The 14,521-nt window shown below is 36.7% G+C and overlaps 1 protein-coding gene across 3 annotated transcripts in view; it reads right to left on the bottom strand.

The window, feature by feature from the left end:
• Ss18 (SS18 subunit of BAF chromatin remodeling complex) overlaps window positions 1–14,139 on the bottom strand; it is an 89,863-nt gene extending 75,724 nt beyond the window's left edge. For 2 of the 3 annotated variants that reach the window (XM_020183885.2, XM_020183886.2), the window contains exons 1-3: window positions 13,982–14,139; window positions 11,103–11,179; window positions 1,338–1,422 (exon numbers count right to left, since the gene is read on the bottom strand). In XM_020183885.2, the coding sequence (XP_020039474.1) occupies window positions 1,338–1,422; window positions 11,103–11,179; window positions 13,982–14,050 (231 nt within the window). In that variant the 5' untranslated portion in view covers window positions 14,051–14,139. Of the gene's footprint in view, window positions 1–1,337; window positions 1,423–5,090; window positions 6,393–11,102; window positions 11,180–13,981 lie in introns of those variants that run through there. The other variant, XM_074070118.1, reaches the window with a different exon arrangement.
• Between the last annotated feature and the right edge of the window lie 382 nt (window positions 14,140–14,521).

The following is a 14,521-nucleotide window of genomic DNA, read 5'->3' as shown; positions in this document are numbered from 1 at the left end:
TTCATTCTGACTTTCCTATGGGACTCTCTAATTTCAGGAGAATTAAAAGGTTGATAAAAGAAAGCTTTTACTTCTATAAAGAATAACAGGTAGGCAGAGCATGGGGGCTCACACCTGTAATCCCAGCTACACAGTGCATAGAGTCAGGAGGATTGCAGTTCAAGTCCAGCCCAGGCAAAAAGGTTGATAAGAACCCATGTCACTAAAAAAGCTGTGTGGGGTGATGCACACCTGTCATCCCACCTACATGTGAGGAATAAAGTAGGAGGATCTCAGCAGAAGCCAGCCCAAGGAAAAAAAACCTCAAGACCGTACCTGAAAAATAACTAAAGCCAAAAGGACTGAGGTCCTGAACTCAAACTCAGACACACAAAAAAGAAATACAACTACAGCTAATAACTGCAAGTAAAATTATAAATTTTGAATTTTAGTATTCTGTGCTCCCAAAGTAAAATAAAGGACTTAATCAACAAACATAAATGACTAAGAAAACAATTAACAAAAGGAAAACAGGGAACTTGAAGAAATTAACCTGACTGGTATCAACTGAACCCACAGATCAAACTTACACTGCTAAATATGGAGCCAAACATTTTTCCTGATGTGATCCAAAAGGAAACACACAACACCATTATGAAATACTCTTAACAAAAAAACGTTAATTCTAATTAAACCTCTCTAATAAGTTTACATGAAATAGGAGAGATGGAGGACCATGATAAAAGACAATGAGGATACCATTAGCCAAATCCAGTGAATGTGAGAAAATCTATATAAAATATGACTCCGTTTCTACAACAATTAAATGGAAATTTAAAAGAAAGAAGTGATATAGATTAAAAAAGACTTAACACACCAAACAATGCAATATGGGGATCTTGTTTGGATTCTGAGGGAAACATTCACATCTTGGTTTTTCAACTGAAAACAGACTGGGCATTATAAGAAGTTAAGAAACTATGGTTAATTTCGTTGGATGAAGTAATAGTCCAATGTGCTAGAAATGCACACTGAAGCAATTATTAGTGAAGTTATATGATGTTGGTATTTGCTGTGAAACACTACACATATATTAACAAATTACCTGTGTAATTAAGAATAAAGTAAATAGGTAGATAGGTAGGTGGATAGGTGAATGATATAACTTCCTTAAGGAGGGAAATGATCCTAGGTGAATTAATTCAAATTAAATATGAGAGCAAAGCAATAAAGCATTTTAGATCATGTTCTCAGAGTAATTCAGGATTTACTAAACAAAACTCAAATATCAACAAAAATATATTACACCATATGTAACTCCAAAGATTGTCTATTCATACTATTTTAAAGGTACTTACTGCTGGTAAAAGAGACTGCATATTTTGATTAGAATCTGCTATTGTAGCAAGGTATACCAAGTTTGTATGCAACATCTGCTGATACCTATTAAAACAAAACAAATACCAATATTAAAAAAGTTATTCTTATCTGCCTATATACAAACAGCATTCTAACCATTTTTAATAATAGATTTGTTACCTGAACATCAATAGCACTTCAACTTTCCTATTTCCTCTGCAAAATAATTCCAAATAATAGATAATGCATTTAAGATAACAATGAACAGAGGTCTTACCATGTACTAGAATTGTTAGAATTGTTTTGTACGTACACATGTTATTTAATACTCAACCAACACTATGCGGTAGGAGTGCTTTCCTCCATTTTAATGACAAGCAAACTATGGTTTAAAAGAGGTTGCTAGCTGGGCAAGGTGGCTCATGTCTATAATCCTATCCACTCAGGAGGCAGTGATCAGGAGGATCGCAGTTCGAAGCCAGTCCAGGGAAATAGTTTGTGAGAGACTCTATCTTGAAAATACTCAACACAAAAAAGGGCTGGTGGAGTGGTTCAAGCAGTAGAGCATGCATGAAGCCTACTACCCCCACTGCCACCCAAAAAGAGAGAGAGAGGTTGCTAAGTTATACAAATTTACATAACTAATAAATGGAAAACTGACTTGCTTCATGCATAGTACATTTGGTTTTTTTAAAGAACTAAAATGAAGGAATGTAATGAAATGTTATCCTCCTTCCTTCTGTCACTTTCATTTTGCCAAAAGCCTCAAACTCAAGTAATCAACATCCTGTGTTAAAGTATTAGAAAGAAGGTGGAAAATCACACATTATTTTTCCTTTTCACTTGAAGAATAACTCAATCCTGCTGTGTTTATACTACTTACTTATCAGGACTTAATATATTCAGAAGACAATGACCAAGCAATCTCCAATTACAGAAAAAAGAAAACTATGCTCAAGTACAGAGATTAAAGAAATGACAGGACACTAATACCACTAAGAATTAACTTTTAAAAATAAAGCAAATTATCAATACAGGCGTTAGGTGGTTAAGCATGCTTATCGTAACACTGCTTATGAATCAGCTTAGCTAAACTCTCGTCACAATTTTAGGAGTTAACTCAGATTAAGCCCAATTAAATGTAGTAGTGATCCAATTACCAGTGTGTGGTTTTGGTGCATGCACAGAGCAAGCCCATAAATATAAACTGAAAACCTGCATCAAATTGTTAATCTGTCTTAAAATTTTATTTGCTGCAAATACAAACTACAAATTATAAAGTGAAAATAAATCAAAAGAATACTATTCAGATAAAGCATTCTAATTTCAATTCAAAATGAATTCATTTTCTAAAACAAACACCATAAAAGGAATCACAGTAAATTTTTGGGTATATACTTTTTTTTCCTATTCTAAACAAGTGATTTCACAATTTTTTTCTTATTAGAGAAAACACTTAATTCTCACTAACCATAAAGATTCCTCACTAACAAGCCTATACTTTTAATCCTGTTCTTCACATGTACTAACCAGACAAGATAAATTTTTTGATAATGATCTTTAGATAAATAAGGGCCAATATGTAATTATATATTACATGTATAATAATATATAATTAATAATGGACATTATTATATTACATAATGGTTATAGTTTTTAAATTCTTCAAACAGCACTAATAGCAACCACTAGTTGGAACTACTTAATTATTTGGTAGATGTCTTGAAAGTAACTTAAGATATAGGATTTTGTATCTTGCCATTTTTTAAAAAACAACAAGCTGGGGTTTATTTTTTGTTTTGTTTTGTTTTGTTTTGTTTTGTTTTGGTACTAGGCTTTCAACTTAGGGTTTCACATTTGTGAGGCAGGTGCTATAGGGTGTAAGTCAAGCTTCCAGCACCCCAACCAGTCATTTTTAATTAGAACATGTAACTCATTTCAAAGTCTACTTCCCTTCAAGTTTTCCTTTCCTTCCCTACTATGGTTGCAATATACTCAGACAAGGAATTTTCTGAGGACCACTGATTACTCCACCAAATATAAAAATACCAAACCTTATAAAGTTCATGACTCTTGAACAAAATATTTTAGTTATTATGTTGGTTAGTACTTAGTAAGTCAGTGTTAAAATATTATTAGGTCCAATCTGCCACAATAGCCTCATTTGTCCAACAATGGAGTTAAGGTAGATCTCAAAAGACTCCTGCAGTTTTAAATATCTATAAATACAGCACCATGTATGGAGTAGTTTAACTTTTAACACATTTGCCCAACCTCCTTCCAGCCATCCAGTCCTTTTAATTTTGAAATCATTTTAAACTTACAGAAAAGTTTTAGGAATATTACAGAAGTCTCATACATCTTCCAGGTTTCCTAATTGTTAGTAATTTATCACAACTATGCCATCATTCTGTCTCTAAATATACATATATATGCATGTACTTTTTTTCTAAAACCACTTAAGAATCAGTTGCAGACATAATACCCCATTACTCCTGATATTTCACTGTCAATTTCCTCCAAACAAGGATATTCCCCTATATAACTACAATCATCATAAAGAGGAAATTAACATTTATCCAATATTATCATCTAATCCATAGAACCCATTCAAATATGCTCCAAGACCTCCAAGTCATTTTCCCTAATAGATGGGTAAAAACAAAAAATTTTAATTGGGTGTTTTTTACTTCAATAGCTTTTCTTTTGGTTTTTAACATTTTAATTAACATACAGTTATACAAGAGGGTTCATTGTCACATTTCCATATATGCTTACAACACACCTTGTGTAGATTCATTCCTTTCATCATTCCCCCTCATCCCTCTCTCCCTCTTCTTAAAACAATTTCAATAGGTTTCACTGTTTTATTTTCATACAAGTATATAATACATCAACCATATTCCCCCTTCCCCCTCCCACTAGTACCCACCATGAATAAGACCGGAATCAAATTCCTGCCCTTCATTTTTTTAAGTGCATATTCATTGTTCAAAGGGGTTTGCCATGGTATTTCACACATGACTACACTGTAATCAGATTAAACCTTTCTATTACTCTCTACTTCCCTATCCTCTCTACCACCCCCTCACAATTCAACAGCTTTCAGTGTGTCTCAATGTACCATCTTCATACATGGATGCAATGGATTTCAATATTAATCACCATCATTCTGTTTTCCTCTCTTGCCTCCCCCTAGTTCCCTCAAACAGTCCCACTGTTACAAACATTACATATATATGCATATGTATATATATGTAAATACATACATAAAACCATACTTATGTATATGCTTATCTTTTAAGACTAGATTTCACATGAGAGAAAACATGTAACCCTTGTTTACTGGAACCTGGCTTACTTCAACTCAACATGATAATCTCTATTTTATCCATTTATCTGCAAATAATATAATTTCATTCTTCTTTATGGCTGAACAATACTCCATTATATATAAATGCCACATTTTCTTAATCCATTCATCAACTGTAGGACATCTGTGCTGTTTCCATAGCCTGGTTATTGTGAATAGTGCTGTAATAAACATAGATGTGCAATTGTCTCTATTGTATCCTGACTTACACATTTCTTCAGATATATGCCCAGGAATGGTATCAGTGGATCATATGTTATAGTTCTATTTACTTACTTGAAGAACCTCCATAATGCTTTCCACAGTGATTGCACTAACTTCCATTTCCACCAACAGCGCATAAGGGTTCCTTCCCCCCGCCACACACACACATCCTCACCAGCATTTGTTGCTATGTTCTTGATGACAGCCATTCTGACTGGAGTGAGGTGAAATCTCAAAGTCATTTTTATTTGCAGGGGTTGAGCATTTCTTCATGTATTTACTGGCCATTTGTACTTCTTTTGAGTTTTGGCTTTTTTTTGAAACAAGAAGTTGATATACAGTCCAGGTACTCATAATCCTCCTGCCTTAGCTTCCCAAGTGCTGAGACTATAGGCAGGAAACACCATGTCTGGCTTTCAGTAGGTACTCTTTTTCATAAAAATACATTGTTTTCACAACACTCATCAAATAAGCTTATTCTAAGATAAAAAAACAAGGCTCAGAGAAGAACATGAACAAAAAACTAAGATTTACTTATATTCTTTTACAGGTCCCCTATAATGCAACTGAAAAAAGAACTGTAGGATAATCTGAACTCAGCTGATACAACTGAAATAATAATAAAATATAAAACATTTTCCTGAGAAACTTTGTTCTATAAATACTGTTACCTGTCACCAAAACAGTTTGTAGTCATGCACAGCATAACATTTTCATCAAAGATGGACTGCATACACCACTGCAAAAGTGATGGTGGTCCCATAAGACTCTATTGCTTAGTGACATCACAGCCAGTCTAGTCTGTGTACTGTTCACTCTATCACATTTACTAAGGCAAAGCTGCCTGGCAAGTGTTTGTCATAATGTGTCTGTATCTTCAAGTGAGACATGATTGTATTTTGTTTTCCTGGTTTTTTTTTGGCGGTAGATGCTTAAACTAGGGCTTCAGGCTTGCTAGGCAGCCACTTGAGTCATACCTCCAGCCCTTTTAGCGTTGGGTATTTTGGAGATAGGGTCTCACAAACTATTTGCCCAAGCTGGCTTCAAACTGTGACCTTCCTGATCTCTGTCTCCGGAGTAGCTCGGATTACAGGTGTGAGTCACCAGCACCTGACTATGATTGTACTTTCTTAATGTATACACATATTATCTCTAAAATGTTAGAAAATCAAATATACAAGCTAAGGGGAGATATATAACATACTCAACATCTTAGTTTTGATGATGATAACTGTCTTATGAGCAAACATTTTGTTTGAAAATGGTATTGTCCCAATAAACACTCACAGATATTCCCAAATATTCTGATTACTAACCTATTAAATGAGAGTGTTCACCTCCCAAAGATTCCACTACAAGCCACTATATCAGTTACTTTGCATATGGCAAAATAACCACTATTGAATTTAGTGGTATAATTAAATATCAATCTGAAAACACCAGATTTCATTAAAAAAACTCTTTACCTAGTAGATATGAAGAGTACATTTATTACAGAACAGTAATTTATTTTATAGACTAAAAGTTATCTTCTTAAACAGAAATACAAAATTAAGTATCATTAAATCATGACAATTATTTTTTAAGATCAGAATTATTTATAAAACCCTCTGAAATTTTTGAACGCAATCCTAAAGAAAATGCTAAACTCAAACAGCACAATAGAGCAATACTACATTCTCACACATATATACAGTACCAAAATGTAAAAAAAGGAAGATTTGGGCATATGGATCCACAAGTGATTCAGACCACTGACTTATATATTATATGGCATCTTTGTGTGTCAGAGCAACATACATAAAGGTATTACCAGAGAAAAATCTTTGGATGGAGGGGAATATGTTGTTCATTCTCTTATTTTAACGTATTTATGCTTTCCAGCTTTTTATAATGCATTCTCTTTTCAGAAAAGAAAGTTATTTTTCACTTAAAAAAAAACTACTTTAGATGAAGTTATCACATCTAAAGGACATATTTACTTAAACTATCAATTCCCAGATACCTATCATTTATCAATGTTTCTCTTTATTTTGCTTTAGTTCTCCTACTGTAATTAACAAGAACAGTTCTTAAGGCTGAGAGGAGGAAATTTTTTCTTTTTATTCACAAACCAATCCAAACAACTTGAAAACAGGAAAGAATATCTGAGGACCAGTAAAAATGAAATTAAATCCATCAAAGCTGGGTGCAGTAGTATGTCAAGTGTCCAAACTACTCCACAGGCTAAAAAAAGGAAGACTACTTAAGCCCAGGAATTCAGGACCAACCCAGTCAACATAGCCAGACCCCATCTCTTAAGGACAAAAAAATACAAATAAAAACTCAAAAAGTAATGAAATTCACCAGAAAGGATAAAACTTAAGATTTTTACCCTAATGCCCCATGCAAATGCCCCATTTGTACCAAATATGACAGATTTCTATGAGGTCTATTCCAACATGCAGACACTGAGGGAAATGATCATACATACACATATGTGAAGAAGTTGAGATTGTAAAGAATAAAAGTGTTTGAACTTTTGCTGACTCAAGCTGTGAACCTTGGTTCTAGTTCTGAACATCTAATATCTATCTTCATCATGTACTACTGAGTTCAATGACAAATGAAGCTGTCCTGTGCCATCCCCCGGGCTCCTTAAAAGCAATAGGTAAAAATAATTATTCTAATCAGTGTCTCCAAACTTTAATCAATCCATACCTGACTTCAGGTAGTAATCTCATCATTGATGATTTTTCATAGTGAAACTATAGAACTAGATCGGTTAATTTTTTAAAAAATTTTTCAAGCTGGGTGCCAGTGGCTCACAATCGTAATCCTAGATACTCAGGAAGCAGATACCAGGGGGGTCGTGGTTTGAAGGCAGCCCTGAGCAAATAGTTCTTGAGATCCTATCTCGAAAAAATCCATCACAAAAAAGACTGGTGGAGTGGCTCAAGATGTAGGCTCTGAGTTCAAACCCCAGTACCACAAAAAAATAAAAAGAATTTTTCAAATATATACAGGTAAGATTCATCAAAGAAACAATATATAAATAAATATAAATATAAATGGTCATATAAAATACAAAATATATAAGTGATCTGAAAATAAGATAACCTTATGCCCAGTTCTTTGTTTCTAAATATCATACTGTAAAAAAAAGAATCAGGGCTTGGAAAAATGATTGATTCAAAATTTGCACAGGAAAGAGTCAGGGTAAGACTGGCATATTCTGTAGTGCAAGAAAATAAGGAAATACTCAAAAACTAATGGAGATATGCCAAGAAGCCAGCTCCCAGTAGCCAAATCTGGAACAATTAAAGAAAAAGAGTGTTAGCATAATAAATCATAACCTAGAGCATAAGTAAGAAGGTCCAAGTCATTCAGATACAAAGGAATAAAATAACGAAAGGAGGGAGGAGAAAGCAACTGTCTTCCTTACATTAAGATTCCAAATAAATTTAAAAGAAGTGATAGACTTAGTTATCATTTGATAACCACTACAGTAATATAATAACTATTTTGGTCAAAAATCATTGGCATATGCTAAAATTAATGTATTTGAGTATGGTAAGAAACAGCATATGTGTGTCAAGGTGTCTTCTCAGTAAAACACATACAAATTACAAAGCAAAAATAATAAACTTTATGGTATAGAAAATGGTAAGCATCACCTTAACTAACAGATCAAAGTTATCACCAATACTGTAACAAACCATTACCATGCAGCTACTGAGAATACATCAAACAGACATAACATTACATTTGTGATATTACAGCCAAAAGTACATAGCATGAATTGATGATGGAGAAACATTTGTGAGACCTTAAATGAGTGACATTCCACAAAATAACGTCTGTATTCTTCAACAATGTCAACTAAGGAACAGTTCCAGATCATAAAGTATACTGACAAGACATGACAACTAAATGCAATTTGATCCTACACTGGACTCTGAACCACAAAAAATACACTATTGGGATATCTGGCAAAATCTGATAAAAGCTCTAAAATAAGATAATAGCACTGCATTCTTGATTTTAACAGTTATGCTCAAGTAATTTAAGAATATGCTCTTGTTTTTGGGAAACCCTGAAATAAAAGAGAATCATACCCGCACTATTCTCAAATGTTTCTTGAAAGCAATATGGGGAAGAAATACAAAACAGAGCAAGAAGGACAATATGTCATAATGTGAAGAATTTCAGTGAAGGCCATTCAGAACTGTACAATCTTTGAAATGTTTTCCAAACTAAGGTTTTTTAATAATGACACCACTTTTAATCAATTGAATATAAAAAAGTTCTTAAAAGATGACTAATAGCTACTGCTAGTCAGGGATAGTTGAAAAGCAGGACTCTGAAAACCTGGTTGGAAGAAAGTAAACCTACACAATCTTTTTTGCAGGGTAATCTGGAAATTTAGCATGCCCTCTGACCCAGCAATTTCATTCAAAATCTATAACCTAGGACTGGTTGTGCAGCTCAGTGGTATATACTTGCCTATCAAGAACAAGGCCCTGGATTCAACTCCCAACAGTGCCAGAAAAAAAAAAAACCTACAAAAACACTAGAAAATGTCTGTATATCTGTACTTACACAGATATGAACGCATATATGTAACTCCACAGAACAATATTTGGAAGGATACTAAAGCATTACAAGTAATTACACCTGGCACAGGAGAGGGACATAAGGCAGTGGGAATTATCTCTACCAGTTTTTATTCTTGGGGGGGGGGGGGGGGGCGGGGATTTTTTTTTTTTTACGGTAACCAAATATAATATAGTTTTAAACAAAGGGAAAAAATAGAAGGTAATGGCTATGTGGAATTTATAAATATATAGATGTTTCTTTTAACTTGTTTACTATATCTTCTAGAAAATTTAAATCACATATGTGCCTGGCATTTATATGTATATAGGACAGTGTTGCTCTAAAGATGCTTGATAAAATATTCAATTTATTCTACCACAACAGATTCTATTAGGGTATACCATTTATTTCAAACACATCACTTCAAAAGAAAAAAGTTTGGTCCTTATTAATAACAACAAATTCTCTATTTATTAAGTATAAGCTTTGCTTTCTCATCTATATATATGGAAGCAACTAAACATCCTACACATAAAGATCTAACTTTTCTACAGATCAGAGTATACGCAAATTTGAAGTCATTGTTTATTTTATTTATTTACTTTTTGCAATGCTGGGGATAGAACCCAGGGCCTTGAGCATGCTAGGCAAATGCTCTACCACTAGAGCCACACCCCCAGCCCTTTGGTTTGTATTTTTTGCAGTATTGGGGATTGAACCCAGGGCTTTGCATATGCTAGGCAAATGCCCTAGCACTTGAGCCACACCCTCGACCATTTTGCATTTTGTTTTGAGATAGGGTGTCATAACTTTGTCCAGATTGGACTCTTAACCACAATCCTCATATCTCTGGCTCCTAAGAAGCTGGGATTACAGGAGTGCACCACATGCCTTGCTTGAAGTCATTATTTTATAATACAGGGTAATTAAGTATAAGGGAAAAAAATAATACTGTAAAGCAATTTTTCTTTTGTAAAAATCAACAAAAGACACACAAAAACTTGTATACAAGTGTCCATAGAAGTATTATGAACCAAGAAGTGGAAACAATCTAAATGCCCATTACTGATGGATAAATAATGTACAATGGAAGATTATTTGGCAACATAAAGGAGCAAAAAACTGACACATGCTTCAACATGAAAGAGCCTTGAAAACATTATGCCCCTCAAAACAGACCATGTTATCTAAATTCATTTATATGAAATTTCCCCAGTAAGCAAATCTACACAAAGAAAAGAGGTTAGTGGTTATGAGGTGGTAAGAGATTGGGAGGGGGAAGAAGAGGGACACAAGTGCTAATACACACGGTATTTCTTTGGGGGATAAAGAAAATATTCTAGCTGACAGAGAGGTTCAAGTGGTAGAGTGCCTGCCTAGCAAGCAAGAGGCCCTGAGTTCAAACCCCAGTACCCCTCCACTCCTCAAAAAAGCAAAAGGAAATATTCTAAAATTGAGGTGATAGTAGCACAACTTTATGACTTTATTTAAAAACACTGAATGGTACACTTTAAAATAATTATCACTCAGTAAAACTGTTATTAAAAAGAAAAGTAAAAACCTAACCAACACAGAAAAAGGAATACAAAAAGTTTCTTATCATTCTTACTGAGAACACTCTGAGGCCTTTCCTTTATTCTGATAGTCCATTATACACTGAATAAGATGGTTATTTTCATCCAACATCTGAAATAAAATTAGAAAGAAATTATTGTAAATCTAGTGCACTAAGTAAAAATAAAAAGCTATAAAATGTGAAGGAGGGCATTAACAAATACTTCTCATAGAAACACTTTAAAGTGTATCCCCAAAATCATTAACGCAAATATGGAAATACATAAAACAAAACTCTCTTAAAATTCCTTTTTGTTAATGTTGCTATCTGCTGCTACAAAGTATTTTTAAACTCACTTTAATAACAAATTATAAAGGAAGATTAAGGAATTAGCTTTCCCACATAAAATTTCATTACATACTAAACCCTATAAATCTCTTGTAAAAATATGCAACACACAGTTTATATGGCTAATCCTTTCAATAACTAATTTTTTCTTTCAGATTTCTAGAAATGTTTGAGCTATACAAAAATAATCCACTTGAGTCTTTTTAAAATACATACTCTCTACAGAAAGTCTTATTTTATACCTTTGGAATGATATCATACTTAATCAATAATGTTTAATCTCTTCCAATTAGTCACCCTCTGAATTACTAAATGAAGTCCAGAGGGAAAATGTGAGTTCCTTTTGTAATGAAACATTTAATTACCTCTGCTATCTATAATAGTAGCTTTAACCAATTAATAGTAAAAATAGAGTTCAGCTCAGCTTTGCTCCATTCTAACACTTTGCAGAAGTAAGGAGAAAGTCAGTCCTTATCCAGAATGAAGTAAACACATGAAAACTTCAGCCCCAGAGCCTTAATGAAGTGGGTGGCTAGTGTCTACGTTTTATAACTGTACCATTTAATAATTCTCCAAATATGACATAATAAAGTACTATTTTTTGCATGTGTAATATTTAATAGATTCTATTATTTTACCTTATAAGTTGTTCCAAAAGTTTAAAAACAAAAACCACATCTACTTATCATTCTATCATCTTACAACAATTCTAAGCAATCTTGGCTTTAAGGGTTATATAATTCATTGAAGCAGAGTGGCACTGAAAAAAGAGTACTGCCTACAGCAATTAGGACGACAGTTTTTGTGCCAGCTTTGCTATCCCTAGCAAACCACTTATGGTTTCAGAAGCTTAAAGATCAAGAGACAAGAAATGTTCCTCCTGAACACATCCCAGTCTTCCAGGATTCAACGAAAGCAGAAAACACAATTATCACAATCACTCCAGCTCAATAATTTACTTGAGGTAAGCTTTAATTAAAAATGAAGATCTATTTAAGATTAACTGTTAATCTTAAGTTGTTAATCTTAAGTTGCTGGGAAAAATATATGCTTTTCTAATAAGTGCAGCTATTTCTCAAATATGATCACTACACACCAAAAATATTATTCTTAAAATGTATCAATCAATATCGAACTAGGGAACTCACAACTTTCTTCTGCAGTATATTCCTCAGTCTAACAAACTTGCCCATTAGAGTATGTCTGGTATCTAATAGCAATCTCTGACACTGAAAATTAAGCACTTAATTTGGAACCCATGTTACTCTTCCATTAGAGAAAAATAAATTAATCATCTGTGAGAAGTAACTTAAGATTTATGTAAGCAAAACTCGAAAAAAAGGAAAAACTCCAGACTTTTCTAGGGTTCAAAAATAGCCAACCCTTTAGAAACATGGGTGTGTGTGTGTGTAGGTCTCTGCCAAGCTGCAGACTCAGCCCAGTGCACTGTAAGAAATCACTATATTGCCAGGCACTGCCAAGCCAGCTTGTTCATAAAAACAAAGCAACAGTTGGGCAAATGTCAAATGCCACACTATGAAGAACCTGACAATAAACAGACACATAGTAACGAGATCTGAGCATACAATGATGCCCTAAGTGTAGTGAAAGTCGACTGTTTTCATCCTTGCTCTAGGGGCAGAAAACAAAAGGGAAGTGTTTTAAGGTAAGCTGCTAAACTTACCAAGTAACTTTTGAAAGTCTAGCCCACTAGGATTTAGAATACTGGAACACGAGGATAATAAAGAACCTTTGTGTCCCCAAATGGCAAGAACGAACAGCGATTAGCAGCAGCACTATCCTCTAAAAAGGACGCAGCTCCTTGCTGCTTCATCACTACGTATACGATCGGTCGCGACTATAAGCTCCAGAGGGCAGGGACCACGGCTCGCTCGCAGTAGCCACAGCGCCTGCGAAAGGCGTTGCACGGACATCTGCGGCAGATGTAAATGGCGGGGGGGGGGGGGGGGAATCGAGACAGAGGCACCCCTGAAGTCCACGGGGTTCCTCTTGGTCTGTCCCTCTGACTCTTAAGAAGGTGCCCAAGTGCTTCCCACAGATCCCCAACTCAGTCGGAGTTTTTTTGGGGAGGGGAGCCGGGCCACCGAAGCTCGGACTCGCCCCCCGCGCGCGGCGACCCGAAGTCGAGTCTGCACGAAGCAGCCGCGGCGGGGCGGGGCGACGCCAAAGTAACTCGGAGCGACGCGCGGGGCGCCGGCTCCGACACACTGCCCTTCCCCGCGCGGCGGCTGCCGCCGGGCGCACGCGCCCCGCCGCCCGAACGCCGCCCCATCCCTAGAGAAATCGGGCGGCAGTTGTTGGGGCTTTTGTGCCTGTAGGAAAGAGCCTGAACGCGCCAAGGACTCTGTGAAAAAACCGGTTCGCCCTCTTCCGCCACCCACTCAGCCGCAGCCCCGCGGCTCCGTTCCCACACTCGGCGGCTTCCCGGCAGGCCCACCTCCGCCCCCACCTCCACCCCCGGCCCCGGCTGGCCAGCAGACTGACTGACTCCGGCCCGCCCGGCCCCCAAGGCTCTCTCGCACGGGCGGGACGGGCCTGGCATCCCTGACCCAGCCGGGTTTCACCTTCTGAATCGCAGCGGGCGTGATCTCTCCCTTGCCTCGCTGCCTCGGGGCTGCGAACGCCACAGACATGTTGCCGCCGTCACAGCTATCGGCAAGTCCCGAACGCTTGGTGTGGACGGCAAACTGGGGGAAAGACGCCGGCCTCTCGGGCTGAACCACTTCGGAATGCGAAGAGGGGGGATGCTGCAGTGCTGTGCACTCTGAGGCCCTGTCCTGCCAAATGAAAGGAATTGTGACCCATGGAAATACTGTTTATGAGTGTTTCTTAGAAAATGCACCCCGGACGGAGCCTCTGTGTTTCAGCATGTACTCGCTCTCCTCGACCCTTCCTTATGCGCACCCCCTCCCCTTGGCGCTAATGGTAGCGCCGCGCCCCAGTTCTCCCTCCGCTTCAGCGATTCAGGAAATGGTCCCGCCGCCGCGGGAGAGGGAGAGGCAGGGGCTGCCCCTGTCACAGGAAATGCGAGCGGCCCGAGCCGGCCCGCCCCCTGCGCTCGGGTGCCACTCTCCCTCTCCGGCGCTCTGACTCGTCCCTCCAGC

The sequence above is a fragment of the Castor canadensis genome, chromosome 4, assembly GCF_047511655.1.
Source record: "Castor canadensis chromosome 4, mCasCan1.hap1v2, whole genome shotgun sequence".
In the NCBI taxonomy this organism is placed as follows: domain Eukaryota; kingdom Metazoa; phylum Chordata; class Mammalia; order Rodentia; family Castoridae; genus Castor; species Castor canadensis.
The sequence above is the reverse complement of the archived record's forward strand: the minus strand, read 5'-3'. Positions and strand labels throughout refer to the sequence as shown.